This window comes from Diadema antillarum, unplaced genomic scaffold, assembly GCF_040938485.1.
Source record: "Diadema antillarum isolate AM-2024a unplaced genomic scaffold, OU_Dant_1.0 seq00001221_RagTag, whole genome shotgun sequence".
NCBI lineage: Eukaryota > Metazoa > Echinodermata > Echinoidea > Diadematoida > Diadematidae > Diadema > Diadema antillarum.
In genome coordinates, this window is record NW_027272011.1 from 1,057,085 (window position 1) to 1,072,570 (window position 15,486).

General features: G+C 41.2%; 1 protein-coding gene across 1 annotated transcript; it reads right to left on the minus strand.

Moving 5' to 3' along the window:
• Positions 1-2,303: 2,303 nt before the first annotated feature.
• LOC139744940 (uncharacterized) lies at positions 2,304-14,353 on the minus strand. Its single transcript, XM_071655354.1, has 2 exons — positions 14,184-14,353; positions 2,304-3,606 (listed from the first exon to the last, which is right to left on the minus strand). Exons 1-2 carry the CDS (start codon positions 14,351-14,353, stop codon positions 2,304-2,306), a joined length of 1,473 nt encoding a protein of 490 aa, XP_071511455.1.
• Between the last annotated feature and the right edge of the window lie 1,133 nt (positions 14,354-15,486).

The window sequence follows — 15,486 nt, forward strand, 5'->3', positions numbered from 1 at the left end:
CCACACAGATATAATGCAACATGTGTATGCACACCAAACACAACATTAATAGGCAGTGGATTCCCGTGAAATGTATGTATAAAATAAATAATCTCATTTATTCACAAACTCCAACATGATTATTGGACAAAAATGGTTCAACCATCGACGGAAATAAGAACATAAGTATGGTGAAAGTGACGAAGATGCTCCTGACCATGTGATTACACGTAGGTTTCCTAGGTCATTGAGATAATCGTGATAACCGATATCATTGTCAAAGCTTTAATTCGTTCTTGTTATCGAGTGCTTGAACATTTTTTACCCCACTGTCATGCTGCCTCGGCGTGGCCAAAGAGACACGAAGGAAAAATACGGAACAACGCAATCTCTTTTTTTATTTCGAGACACAGCAATTTGCTCCCGAAACCAGGGGTGGTTTACAAAACAAGAAGAAAAGAAAGAAAGAAAGAAAGAAAGAAAGAAAGAAAAAAGACAGAAGGAAAGAAAGAAGAAAAAAGAAGGAAGAGGAGACGAAGAAGTAAAAGTAATGTATAGGAAGTAGTAGTAGTAGTAGTAGTAGTAGTAGTAGTAAAAGAAGAAGTGGCAGCAGTTTTAACAGTAATAATTGTAATAGTGGCAATAATAGGAGCAGTACTAGCAATTCTCGTTCTTCTCTTTCTTGATGGCACTGTACTACTTATATTGTGATAGAACGGATAAAGTATAATGCTGGGGAAGACCAGAATCAGGGTAACTTTTAACTGAGATGAGAGAATAATTACGTAATTTAAAAAAAAGAAAGAAGATACTAATAAATTGGAGCCAGTGGAGGAAAGACATTAGTTACAAATAATGTGCATTCTCAGCTTCTCTGCTCCGATTCAATGCACATAAGGCAAGACTTTGGAATATCTCAGAATAACCATATTATTATTCTGTCGTTTTGAGCTTCATCGCTTATGCATTCTAGCACATTTTGAAGAATATACAACACACACATATACACACACAATAAGCTAAAAAATGACATAAACATTTGAGTTTTCCCCAACGAAATGATGGGAAGGGTTTAACAAGGGAATTGCGGCTTTGGATTAGTGACATATTTTCTTATACACGTATGTGTTCGTCGTCGCCTCTCTTTTCTCACACATCATGATCATTCAATACACTTCATACATACACTGTAGAATGATATAACAGTGTAGTGCAAACTCCTACGTAATGGACAATCAAGATATCAGTTCATTTATCACACAAAGTAAAGTGGAAAATGTCTGTATGCCCCGAGCTGGCATTTGATGCCTTCGACTCAGTACTCATAAAATATCACAAATATCTTCAAATCGAACGATAAAAGATAACGTAAAAAGAAAGCGTGAGAATGCACAGTACAGGAAAATGTACTTACTCGTTAGTGTCATGCTACTGGGTTGATTTTGAGGCCATTTTAGCGGTTAGACTACATCATAATGCAAAAGCCTCGTTTCTATGCCATGAAAACGTGAAACTACCATTCTGTTTTTTAAAGCGGTATCACTGCATGATGACTTCAATAGTGGAAAAGTGCACAGCAATCTCGTTCCGTTGATGATCTTTTGCTAGTGTCTACCCCCTGCGTCTTGTAGAACAGCAGCAGCAGCAGCAGCAGCAGTTTGCACCCAAACTGTTGCCTGGTATGTACATGCATTCGATTTTTTGCATATCATCAAGAATCCTTTGCAGGTATCGCATGGTACCGTCATCATGAAAACATTGTCAACACCAAGCATGATGTCTCTACACTTTCTCCTAGAAGAATATTGGGACTTTAGAAGGACAACTCTTTAGAGAGCGATTGGAAATACACGCATCGAAACACACATCAATAATAGTTATGTAAATTACAATGCATTTGGTAAGGAGCTAGAATAGCAATCTCCACAGAAACAAAAGGGATTCACACTAACAGGAAGCCACCTAATGAAACTGAGAGGCTGGACGTGCTCTGCGGATTGTAAAAAAACAAAAACAAAAAACAAAAAAAGAACAGGCAAGGTTCTTTGGAAACCTTATAGACATCCATGTCAAAAGGCAAAGTTATCTTCCCTTTCAATTGAAAAAAAAAAATCGATAATTGGGAAGCAAATGATCCGGCTGTACAGAAACAGTTGCCATGAAGACAACAGTCGAATGACGCCCGTCATTGTTATATTCATTGTTATATTGCAAGGTTACGAATGAAAGTTTTCTTGATGTTTCTCCACCAATCGTCATTGTTCACAGACAAAAAGGCAAGAAAACGCCTGTTGCTTTTTTTTTCGAAGTCATTACGCCTATCACTATTCAGATATTCTGTTCATTTCTTCAATAATCATTGCAAACGCATCGTGATCAGCACCGCGGAGGGGCGGGTAAGAATACTGGAGTTTGGGCGCTACCTCTGCCAAGTTCGACTGCAGTTCCGAAATCTTCCACTTGGACACGCCCTTTAAAACCTTGGTCACGTTCGTCCTACCCGAGAGCACTTCGTCCACTGGGATGTTGATCGAAAATCGCCGGTAGTCTAGAGTCCTTTCGAAGGGGTAAATCACGTGACTTCTCTTGGATCTGAACGTGACGGGAATGCAACCGCTCATCACGGAGTCGAAGAACGATTTGCGGATGTTGGAGTATCCGGGAGGCTGGAGGCAGAATACGGAGTGACGCATCCAGTCAACAATGGGCAGATGTAGATCCTGGTGACACTCCGGCGTGTGGAACCACACCGCCTGCATTTCCTTCAGGGTGGCGTGTGCGGAGAACTGCGAGTAGCGTTCAGATGTACCCGTCATCCGTCTTTTCAGGATACTCCGGATGTCGTGGCCCTTCCGGCTGCTGGCGGCGAGGAGCATGAACACGTCCCGTTCAGTCTGGCGCACGTCCGCTGGGAAGACGTTGGTCTGGCGCGCGTTGAGCGCCGCAGTCTCCTTGGAGTTGAAGTGGCCGTAGCTCGGTAACGGGGCGATGATCATCTCCTTGCCGTCGCGATGAAAGTAGCGCCTCGTCTTCTCACTCGGCTCCTGCTCGATGCCGATGAAAGTGATGCTCGACGTCCTCGCTTCGTCTCGGAGAAGCGGACAGTTGTTGCCCCAGTGCTCCCGCTCCATTCGACCCAGCGCCATGAAGTGCGGCCGCATCGTATTGCCGTTATTAAAATATGGGAGGGCGCTGTTCAGAAATTCCCACAAGTCGTCGTGCAACTTCGTAACGTCTATGCGACTGTAAGTTCTACACAAACACGCAACGCTCGGATAGAAAGGGATATAAAACGCGTCAGCTTCGTTCGGGTCGGTAGTCCTATGATAGCTCGCTTTCAACTTTTCATGAAGGATGACCTCTAGAGAGTGACCGTATGTATTCCTGTAGCTCATTTTCTCAGTCGATCGCAACTCTGGCCCCATGCCGGAGTCGTTAAATTTAAAGCACGAGTCCCCATTTTGGACACATCGGGTCAGGTTGGTGTTGAACTTTTCCGGAAGGTCGTAGACGTAGACCAGAAAAGAAGGTTTCCGCGGAATGGGGTCTGGCTTGACCGCTATAATGGTTTGGTCATCTTGACCACCATGGGAAGTGATGTCATCCGGGAGTGCCTGGAGTCGTTTCCTGTGTGCAATACAAAACAAAAACAGAACGTACCGGGTCAGTCTGAACAGTATGGTCCTTAACCGCATCCCAACACGTGTGCACCCATAGCATTGATGAAGACTCAACTTTTTGTCTTTCAATAGGTTTCATTACTCTGTTATCAAAATAAACGCTATCAAGATATCTGGATCCATTACCAATCCATGTGACATTACATTTCATCTCCTCCCAATACCTTAATTCAAGATCATTTCTTTTCAGCATTTCACTAAGTAATAATGATACTACAATTTGATCCTTACTTACTGGCACATTCCCCATTAACTAGTCATGAGAGGTAATGTCCTGAATGAACTTACTAATTGTTACGAAAAACAAGTGCATGGTAGATCTCTATGAAGGGATGGTATAGTTTTGGTTGAGATGGGGGGAGTTAAGATTTTAACTTTTTGCGAGATAATTAGAGGACACTTTTGAAAATATATTACAGAGCATACAAAACGACGAGGAATTCAGAGATTATTTGATGAAAATCGGTTCTGAATTGATATATCCAAAAACAAAGTTAAAACAAAGTGCCCTATCTAATGAAAGGTGCCCCCTATCATTTATGAGGACACTTTATTTTAGGATATCTTAGCCATTTCAAAACCAATTTTCATTACATAAACATTGAATTCCTCATAGAAGTGTAGCTCTTATAAATTTTACAAAAGGTTTTTCATTACCCCCACAATAAGTTGGAAACCCGAGTCCTCATCTAAACAAAAGCTACACCCATCCCTTTAATTTGAGGCTATCGTGCCTCATACTAAAACCATAATTCTTTTAGGGGTATCACTTTATCATCATAAACGTATACCACGAGTCCCTTCAACTCAATAGTTTTGATATCATTTACAAAGTGTCGATGTCTCATGCGTAACAAAAGGTTTGATGTAGGCTCTACGGAATAACCTAAACACATTCAGCGATTAGCAAGATTGATTGGATTCTCCATCAAGATGTTTCTCACACATACAAATAAAGACATTAACATATCGCATGGAATCGACGACCATTGCGTCATGATTTGTTCTCATGGAAATGCCCCGTCTCTCCTCTAATTAAATAGAAACAAAGTCCTGACTGGAAATCAGTAGTGATGTCTAGACCTGATAAATAGGTTTATGCTTTGTGAGACACACGACTGATACGCCATTTCGAACGAAAATCACAATATCGAGACAAAGCGAAATGATTTATCAACCTTGACAGGTGACTGTGGACACGTGAGCCACTTTGCGAAAGAAGAAACCTTTTTTTCCCCTTTCCTCTTTAACGCGTTGTGTAGCGAAGTGAAATAAATTACAAGAAATAAAATGTCATATTTGACATAATGGCACATTCAGCACTTATGGAGGAATGGTATATTTGCCTTGACTTTGAAAGAAAGGTCTATAGAAGACCGCAATTAACTTACAAGGAAAACGAAAGCATACGCTTATCTCATCTTGGTCATACTACATTTCAAATATTCACTCTCGGCCCTGAGTGAGGGGAGGCTTACATCTTGTAGAAAATAAAAATGAGCACATCACCAAACGACTTATGGAGTTTGTAAAAGAATAATCCTCTGCCATTCATTAGCCACTTAATTGGTTCCGCCCAGTGTGCTTTGAAAGGAGTCTCACAAACACATTATTTACACTCCTTCTGGACGTGCGTTCAGAGGGCTGATATATTCTGTCAGACATAATCGGATATAGATGCTTTTTTAGCGTTGTCGATTAGGAACAGCTCATCATTTTGTTAGAAACGTCGCTTTGAGGAGGAGCATTTCCTGACTGTTCGCGTAGACGTGGTTGACTGGCTGTCAATACAGAAGCAGATCAAAAGAGGATTTAAGTGTTTTAATAAAGAAAGACGGTGCTACATCCATTCATCCAGTTCGCAAAAAAAAAAAAAAAAAAAAAAAAAAACTAATGCCAAACGACCACAAACGATTCCGAAAATTCCACGGTTCATTCTTGAAAAGTTTACACTTTTAGTGTCGCGATAAAAAGCCATTAAGCCAACGCTAGAAAATAGTTTGCAGGCGTATAAATGATTCAAAGCGAAATCGCTATATGACACACACACACACACACACACACCCTCTCTTTCGTCCGTCAGTTTGTGCTTGCAACTGTGTTGTAGTTCCATGGTTTGTGTATTCAACAAACACTTCTCCCACCTCTCTCTTCAACTTCAGTGTCTAAAACAAAGTGAGCAACTACTTCGCATACAACACCCAATCAATCTTCAAAATCAAACATGACTGCACCGATAAGGTGTGTAACCCCCATAAACATCAAACCACCTCGAAGACCCCGACGAAAACATTCTTGGTGACAGGTCATATTTTCTTGTCTAAACTATACTCTCTCTTGTTTGTTTTACCCCATGAAAACCAGTACCATCCAGCCGATGCTCCTCAAGTCATCGCACTAGCTATCTTCTCAAGCATCCACCATTAATTTTCCAGTGACATCAGACTGCAAGGGGTAACTAACATAAAAAATAGCAGGTGTATGAACCCTGCTTGAAACACTGTGTGAACACATTGTGAACACAGTGTAAAATCTCTTCACATTGTTAAAATCGAGTGTTTTATCATTGTGAACACATTGTGAATCAGCAATTTACAGTGTGAAACAGAACATTACTATGTGGTAACTGTTAAAAACCACACCGCAGTGAAAAATTATTTTCACACTGTTAAATTCGAGGATTTTCATATCGCTGACTATGTGAACACATTGTGTGAACACACTGTAAGACATTGAGTTCTTTCCAGCAGGGAGTGATTAAAATGAATTGAATCAAACTGAATTGAATTGATTGAATTGAATTGAATTGAATTAAATCGAATTGAATCGAATTGAATTGAATTGAATTGAATTGAATTGAATCGAATCGAATCGACTTGACTTGACTTGACTTGACTTGACTTGACTTGACTTGACTTGACTTGACTTGACTTGACTTGACTTGACTTGACTTGACTTGACTTGACTTGACTTGACTTGACTTGACTTGACTTGACTTGAATTGAATCGAATTGAATTGAATTGAATGGAATTGAATTAAATTGTACAACTTGTCATAACGATCGAAGTCTCCTTGCTTGGTGATGACCAGTGAGACGAAGTGCTTTAATCTCCTCTGCGTCGGTTATAGTCCGAGACTCGTCGATATGTCTTTCTATCAATTGAGAAGTGATATTGTTTTTATACTAATGATTTACATTCAAAGCAAATGACGATACGTATATATTCATAACACTGGTGGAGCCATCTACACGGTGACTAGAACGCTCCGTATAATCATTTTCATCCCTCCGTGGTCCTGAGTAGGGGACACCGTCATAAATAGTTTCTTGCACAGATGAGGTTTTGATTATAACATTGTGCCATTCTTTGATAATAATATGTCATATCTGAGAAAAAGAGAATTAAAGTTCACATAAGAAGCCGATCGCCAAAAACTGGACTGTTTGTGTTTTTGAAAGGCTTATTAACCATACTTTCCTATCTCACATCTTTCAAACCCCTAAAAAGGTTGGTTTTTGAGGAATATGCGTTCAAATTTCGTCAAAATATCGAAGCCTTATTCCCCGTTGAGTCAAGACCCCTAGATTATGATGTCACGTAAGGGTATTCCCTCTTATGTCCACGCAAATGCAGTGCTGTCAAAGCTTTAAAATTGCGTCATATCGCTCTCTTATGATGGATTTTATGTTCTAATTTGTTTAAGAATTATTAGAAAAAAATGTTCTAGTGAACGATTTTTTGATACATCACATAATATTCAGAAAATTTAGAATTTTGAGAGGACTTTTTTAGTTTTATTTTGGTTGGAAAAATAACGTCCCGCGTAAAAGATTAATCCGCGAGTGATGCGACTCTGTACGTGCCAGCGCGCGGTACGGTGCGGACGCCAGATGCTGCCAGCAAAGAGCTACCTCTGTGTGTGTGTGTCACTACGTGTGTGTGTGTATGTGTTGTGTATGATGTGCATATCGAGGCAGGAAACTGGGCTGGTGTCGCTTGCGATAGCTCCTATAGGCCTACAACACGCATCACAGCATAGCACGCACCCTGTACTGTACATATCGGATACAGTCACGCTCACAAATCACGTACGTCTTGCAAAACAACCAGACTAAATTTCTGTCTACTATTATTAGTTTACTTGTGGATTGGTTATGATCTTATCGTTGTTCATTTATATGGCATTTATATTTCGAAAGTGCACTCGCGATGCTCGAGTCACTGGCACTATAAAGCCGAGAAGTCGGTTGTGAATACAATCATGTCCGCTTAGCCAAAGTGCGAACGTAACCATGCTCGCCATGCCGGCTGCCCTGGCTTGCAATCGCGATGCTCTCTCGTCCGCTCGGCTCCCCTAATTTTACCGGCGGGGCTGCCTAGCTGCTGCTAGCTAGCTGCGCCTGCATACATACGCGGGGTTCGTACGTGTTGTAGGGCGCTCAATACGGTACATGTGAATCGAATGTAAACTGAATACCGAGCACGTACGTACGCACGCAGCGCACACAGGGTATGACAACACATAGGGGGAGTGGCTTCTGCGCTTGTTACGCGTATTTTCTAACCGCTGTACGCTCATTATCTGATCGCTGGAGATCCACACGCGAATGCAGCTTTTCGGCGTTGTTTGCAAACATGATTTGGGTCACATTTTCATGCGTGCTCGTAAAAAAATGGGGTGATATTGCTGTGATTTCAAAGTTAAATTTCTCAAGATAGAAACATCATTTCGCCATGAAATTTGAAATATGTCTTAATGAATATGTCTAAAATCGAGACGAGGAGCATCCCCGTCGTTTGCCATTCCATCTCCATCGAAAGGCAGCGGCTCATAGGGTTGCGGCACCCGTGGCCCTGCCGCTGCTTCCCCGGCTGGATTGACGTCGACAGCACCTTGCTCTCCCACTTCTCCATCGTCCTCTCCCCAGCTTACATCTTCCCAACTTCCATCGTCCTCGTCTATATTCTCGTCCCCTTCTCTGCTTTTGTCGCTTCATTCCTCTTCACTAACGTACTCCTCAAAGTCCATAAAAAGATCACTCTGATAACTCACTGTTCTCGGCCATTTTCGGAAGGAGTGAAAGCTCAAAATTGATCGACGCGAAATTTCGAAACGAACCGCTATGAAAAAGTTACGATGATACAAATGTGAACCGCACGTACGTACGTACAATGCATACGATACGAGCTGCGAGGTGATACGTCATACCGACCGACGGCCGACCGGATCTACTTTCGCACCAAAACTATGAGGAGAAAATTGTGATAATTGTGTGAAATTTGGGCTTGTTGCAGATCATAGTAATACAAAATAATTGTTTGAGAAGAAGCAGTTCATGATAATACTATTAAGTGTAGACAAACAGTAAAGAGTTGGTGTCAAAAGTATAAATAGCAGAGATTTCAGACTTTGAAAAAAAATTGACAGAAATTCTTTCCCGATGCCAAATGCTTTTCTACAGAGCATCCGGGGCCCGTGGCTCTAACTACCCTGGCGTGACGTCACAACTTTTGGAGTCCCGTACTGTGGCTGGTTTTCGAGGGGGAGGGAGGGGGATGTTTGGGACTTGCAAATAGCGGATATCTAGATGCTTGCGGGGATTTGAGCCAAACTTTTTGCATAATTGGTCAATTACCAACATATATTTCATCTACAAACGAATTTTACGAACATTTATTCCCTTCATATAGGATCTTTAATATATTTGAAGTGTAGCAATTATGGATGTGCGTTGCTCATATTGGCGGCTTTTTGAGGACACTATTGTAATTTCGCTGAAGAGATTGTTTGAAAAAACTATTGTAATAATTATGTTTAATATGTTTTAATATTTTCTGACGAGAGAAATCCGGGTGATTCTTCCGCAAAGGCAACATTTTGTCAACCGCCTGGAGCAACTTGGATGGATTCCAGGGAATTGAGTGAAATTATTTGTTGTTTAGGGTCGTGGCTTGTATTTGTAGGTCATTACCAGCGGTGGGAGACAACTGCAAACCGCATCCTCTCAAGATGTACTCAGCAAAAGGAATAGTGTCGGTACATCCAGGGTCAATGTATGGATTTTCATATCATAGATGCCGAGGAAACTATCCTCTTTGATCAACATTTCCGTTCAACTATGCAGTTAATTCTGTTATATTGCTCGATCGATCGAAAGATGGAAAGAGAGAGAGAGAACTCGATGTTGATCGATCAAGAACTCGATGTCTATTTAAAGTATTTCAAAACTTTAGTATCACTCCATCACTGGCAGTGTTGGCAATCTCTATTTCAATTGTTCGTTTAAATATGACGGGGCGCTTAAGAAATTCACTGCGGATACTACACATCCGTGCATAATCATGGACAAGTCTTCTCAAATTAAGTGGGCTTTACATTTCTTTACCTCTCCTATTTTGAGGTGATAAAAGCATTTTTGTAGCGCCAGAAAAAAAAAGATAATAAAGCGGACAAACAATGGCAGGCACCTTTCAATCTTCATACCGAAAGATTCCATGAGCTAAAAGGTTATTCTAATGGTCTCTTAGCAATTACCATCAATATTTCTTAAGATTACAACACACAATGAGACACTTCAATCACTCAGATCAATCCATCTCAAAAAATTTGCAGTAGATTGATTAATGACAGGCAAATACTCAACAGAAAAAAAAAGCAATTACCGTTCTTGTTGTTAAAAAAAAGTTTCTACAAGCATTTATAGAATGGTCCCTGTAAAAATTTGCAAATTATAACGGTCAGTGATTGCCTTCTGTACTTTCACTTAAGAAGGGTGGTAATATCATCACTTAGGCAACAATGCAAATTGTCAATTTTGAACACGAAGCCCCTTCAAGCTCTACAAGTCCCCATCACTCTCCAGTCACTTTATGACTTCGAGAGGAATACAGAAAGCACTCTTCTTTACCCGTCCCTCCATTCACGACACTGTTGATCCGTTTAAAGCGGCACCATTTTCCTCAAAGCTCTTAAAGTCGAACCGATCTGTAATTTCTGGCGTTGAAAGCTCCCATTTCAATAAGGACTTGTTGAGAGAACGAGCAATTAGGGGTAATTTGGGTTTGCCCCAGGCCGGGATAATGAGTACGGATGACGTTCCGTGAGTCTTTTCCTCGTCCAGAGATCATTTTTCCTACAATCCCTACTCAATTGCTGTTAAGCAATACCAATTTACAAGTCTAAGCTACCATTTCAAGTGTTATTTTTTCGCAAACATCTATAACTCAAGGAGACAGTTGTCCCAAGTTTTCTCCTGTTCTTTCTCATTCTCTTCTTGCCGATGAGATGACACTTGTTCATAAATATAATACGGTTAGAGTCCTCGCTTATCGAAATTTCCCGTTTCTCTATTTAAAACACGCTAATAGACATCAAAACAACTAGTACAGATTTTGAATGGCTTAAAGGGGTGGTACAGTATTGGTGGAAATGAGGACTGGGCTTTTAATAATTTGCAAGATACCAAAAACCACTTATTAAATAGTACAGAGCATGCCAATCTAGGAGGAATTCAAAGTTTATTTGAAGAAAATCTGTCCTGGGATGGCTGAGACATTAAAAAAAAAACCCAGAGTAAAACAAAGCGATCATATAATAAAAGGTGAGTCCCACCATTTAGTAGGATCGCTCTATTTTGGATATCTCAGCCACTTCAAAACCAAGTAAACCAAATAAAGGTTGAATTCCTCTTGGAATCACATGCTCTTTCACATTTCATTAGAGGTTTCTCATTATCCCAGCGATGTCAGAAACCTGAAAATTGTAGGTCTCAGCCAAAACTATACGATCCCTTTAATCATAGCTGTACCACTCGTATGTAATGATGAAAAGATGAAGGTGGGAGAACAAGGGTTGAGGTATTTTCGGCTTGACGCCTGTAACATTAGAATCTAAGCAGCAACATAAATTCATGTGATGGTCTGCAGTAACCACTGGGCAGTTTCTGATAACTTCTGCGGGGATCGAATGGATTTCCAATTGTATTTGCCTGTGATAGTTTCAACGACGGGGCTGTCATCATCTGTCACAAGTACACGCAGAAATTGGATGTGTTTAGAGAACTCAATATTTTTTCATTCAAAACCATCCTTATGAGCATATTTTCGCTATATATGCAGTTCTGCTGGGATGCAATGTGTGTATCTACAACTTATTATAAGGATCTAATCGTTCTCGATAACTTTTTTCCCCCCATGTAGTGATAATGAATATATCGGCAGTTACGATCTGACGATTCGAGACACTTTTTGCCCAGACTAACACCGAAATAATGCAATTTCAACAAAGCAGTTCCTGTGCGGTGCCCTGGGTAGTAATCATAATCATAATCTAACAGCACAGAAATAGATCACGGTGAACAATGCAATGACGTAATTGTATGATACCCTTTCAAGAGGCTTCAAACAAATTACAGCTCGAGCTGTGACGTCGTTTTGCAGAGACTTTATTACTGCTCGTCTACCTCTAAATCCAACTCGAGTATTCTGGAGGATGATACTCAAAAGGTCGAGTGGCTAATACTGTGGTGTAGCACCTGTTTCATGCGGGACAGGTGGGAGTGAATCTATAAGCAGACAATGGACACTTCGGAACGCTTCTCTACTCCCTCTCTTCCCTGTACAACTGTGTGCACCGATGTCAAACTTCTTCACATACTGAGCACTGACATTTGTGAAGTACACCATGCATCCAACAACCTGTTCCTCTCCCGTCCTCCTGCCTTTCATCGTCAAATATAATTATTAGTAATTTCCTTTGTGAGCCAAAATAGACTACTGTATGTATGGCCTGGAGAATACAACTCTTCCCATTCGACAGTTCACCTCTACACTGCACACACCAAAGACATGCTTGCAAATGGACAAGCGAGAAGGAGAGAAAGATGGGGAGGGGACGGTGGTAAGAGAGGGGAAGAGGGAACGGTTTGGTTGGACATCAAAGAAGAGATCATGCTGCAACCATGATCACAACATGACCAAGTCAGAGACATTCATTATGAGACTGGTTTCCTCTATTAGCGAACAACAGGAAAGAGCAAGAAAGGAATAAAGGGACTGAACTATCCTCCTAGTCTCGTCAGACATGCAGCATTCGAAACGATGTCACTGATAGCACACTTAGTTTGATCACACGAAGATTTTTCGTGACTTTTAGCCATGCTGCCGGCATCTTATCTTGGTTGTCTCTCTACAGAGTAGTCCTACATCATAACTGAAACTCTTTGGTATGTTTGGATTTTATGAAATGTTTGTTCGTATTCATGGGGTAACCATGGCAACTCACGCTTTTCCGATGCGAGAGAATAGGCTGCGTTGTGTTATGGGGTAACACTACACCATTATCTTCAAGTACAGCGTAAACTTACGCTCTATAGGTCACAAATTATCAAACCACAACTTGCTTGAGCAGGGCAAAGATCCTCATACTATAAACAGCATCTTTCGACAGACACTGCACGAACTGACTTGATATATGGCATCGTGAGTTACGATTTCACGATATTTTCATGGAATGTAAATAAAAACTGACAGAGATGGAGATGTTGTTATATAAACAAACGTGAGAAGATGACCCAGTGAAATGTCCCTCGGTCGTAAATCTATACGACGAAGAAAGAGAGTTGACACACAGATCTGAAATGATATCCTTCCGTTTGCTCGATACACTGTACGAATATGAAGCAAGGCGTGTTATGTGTCTCTTTGGTGCGCTTGGTGTCTTTTGGCACATGTGATAAGGTGGATTTTGGCTAGTAAATATACGATTGTTTTTCTCTTCAAACTTGTTTTTCCCTCGTTCATCATTTCACACTTCTTTACCATCGCTTCTTATAAAAGATGTATGTTTCTGATTCGTTCCTGCAGCTATTTTCATTATCTCACTTCCCCACTGTGCTATGAAACTGATGTGGTGTCCTGCCGCATCAAGTTGTACTGCATAACATGGCATGTACCCAACTACTTTACACGTCACTGACACGCTGGCGACGCTACATGCGGATTGGTACCGAATGTGACTTCAAGTTTTCCCCTTAGTATACATCCGTCCTTCAACTACTGTTATGTACTCGCATTTAAAGAACCATGGAGTGAAGCTCCAAGTTTAGAGCTGTAAGGAGGGAATCCTCCAAAGCGTGCTGTTGCTGCCAAACATTTTACGTGTCTTCCTACCACGTAGCTCGTAATCACCTTCACGTATACATAGATGCACGAGAGACGGTAGTATAATGAACGTAGTTATCATCATGCTGAAGTGATATATTGTTCACAAAATAAAATGTCATATATTATCAGTTTTGCTAGAGAACACGATGACCTATTGCCTAATCCATTGCTTATGAATGTGTTTTTGAAGAGTACATGGGGTAAACCTTGAAGCTATCGTCGCCACTGACCACTACGCAGTCAACGTGTCATACATACACTGCATTCCGTTAAATGATTACGAAGTCAGGAAAAAAAAACATACGTAATATTTTGGAAGATTGCATTTTGCTATCATCAGTATACCTAGTTACCTACCGTCCGTACTCGCCATGATGCCGCCCCACCGAGCCACTACGGAAGTCCCTGCGATCGTCTCCACCCGACTCCTGCACGACGTGGACCCTCGCCAGGAGCACGAGCGATGCGCAAGCTGTCAGTGCGGCGACCACCACTGAGCTGCGACGACGTCGAAACCAGCGGGCCATCTCGAAAACAGGCGAACGATTGACCGAATGGGTACTGGCACACCACAAGTGCAACACAGACTTTTGTCTCTGTGTTTCTTTGTTTTATCTGATGACCGATGACTTGTAGTGATTACCAATTGTGGTTCGCGACGATGCTATGATCGGTGCGGTCGACGGCAAGGAAGTTGATTAAACCATTGTGAGTTCGTCTGCGGAATCAAGGGAAAAAATAGACAAGAGCTTTATGACTGAATCGGGTTATACAAATCACAAACACAACTGACCGTCAGAGTGAAAGGACGGTGTCTGTTGAGTGCGATAAAAACCAAAACGTTCAGATTGACTGTCCTGCTGTCCAGTGAGCTTTCCACGCCCAGATGATTTCCATACTATTCTTGTATTGGACGCGTTGCCATCCACGGCAGTAAAATCAATGATGAACCATACTAACGATATTGAAAAAGCAAGACAAAAATCAATTGCGCAGTTTCCAGATGCCTTATTTTAGAAGTTTGGCAAACATGTTAGTGTTTCAATTTTCTCTTTTTACAGCGCAGGCAGCGACAAACGCGACACTTTCATGTCTGCAACAGTTCCTAACAAATCCCATTCTTCAAAAGTTTCGTACCCCGTCCCCCATTTGAAGAGCGGAGAAAGGCATGTATAGAAATGGAGCCTGTTTTGCAGGGTAGCACAACGACAGGGAGGCCTCTTAATCGCGCAATAAACTGTGTAAAGGTCTCATCAACCTTGCTTATTAAAAAACAACAAATGCTGGTAAAGGTCGAGTCCATACGATTTGAGACATGATTAAAAAACAAACAAGGTATAAACGAGAAGCGGATATTACTGGTAAATACACTCATTTCAAGGCAGAGTTGCGTCACGAGTACACAACGGAAGAGGGGGAGGGGTTACAGGCAACGTTAGAAATATCGTATAGAGCAGGACGGCATACTTAAATTGGCAGTGAATGATTGTACAGCACCTGCTCTGGAATAGTGTATTATACGTCTAAGTTCATTTTGCAGTTGATATCGAATAGACATTTATCAGAAAAATCAGTACTTCATTGAAGGAAGTGCCTGTCTCCAGTGCGGGATCTGGCTTTAATCAGGTCATTAAGTCGTGGAACTCTTACTTCCATCAAC

Coding starts and splice junctions, on each gene's coding strand:
- LOC139744940 (XM_071655354.1), bottom strand. CDS start 14,353: ATGGCCCGCTGGTTTCGACGTCGTCGCAGCTCAGTGGTGGTCGCCGCA. Junction 3,607..14,183: donor CATCATGGCGAGTACGGACG/GTAGGTAACTAG, acceptor TATTGCACACAG/GAAACGACTCCAGGCACTCC.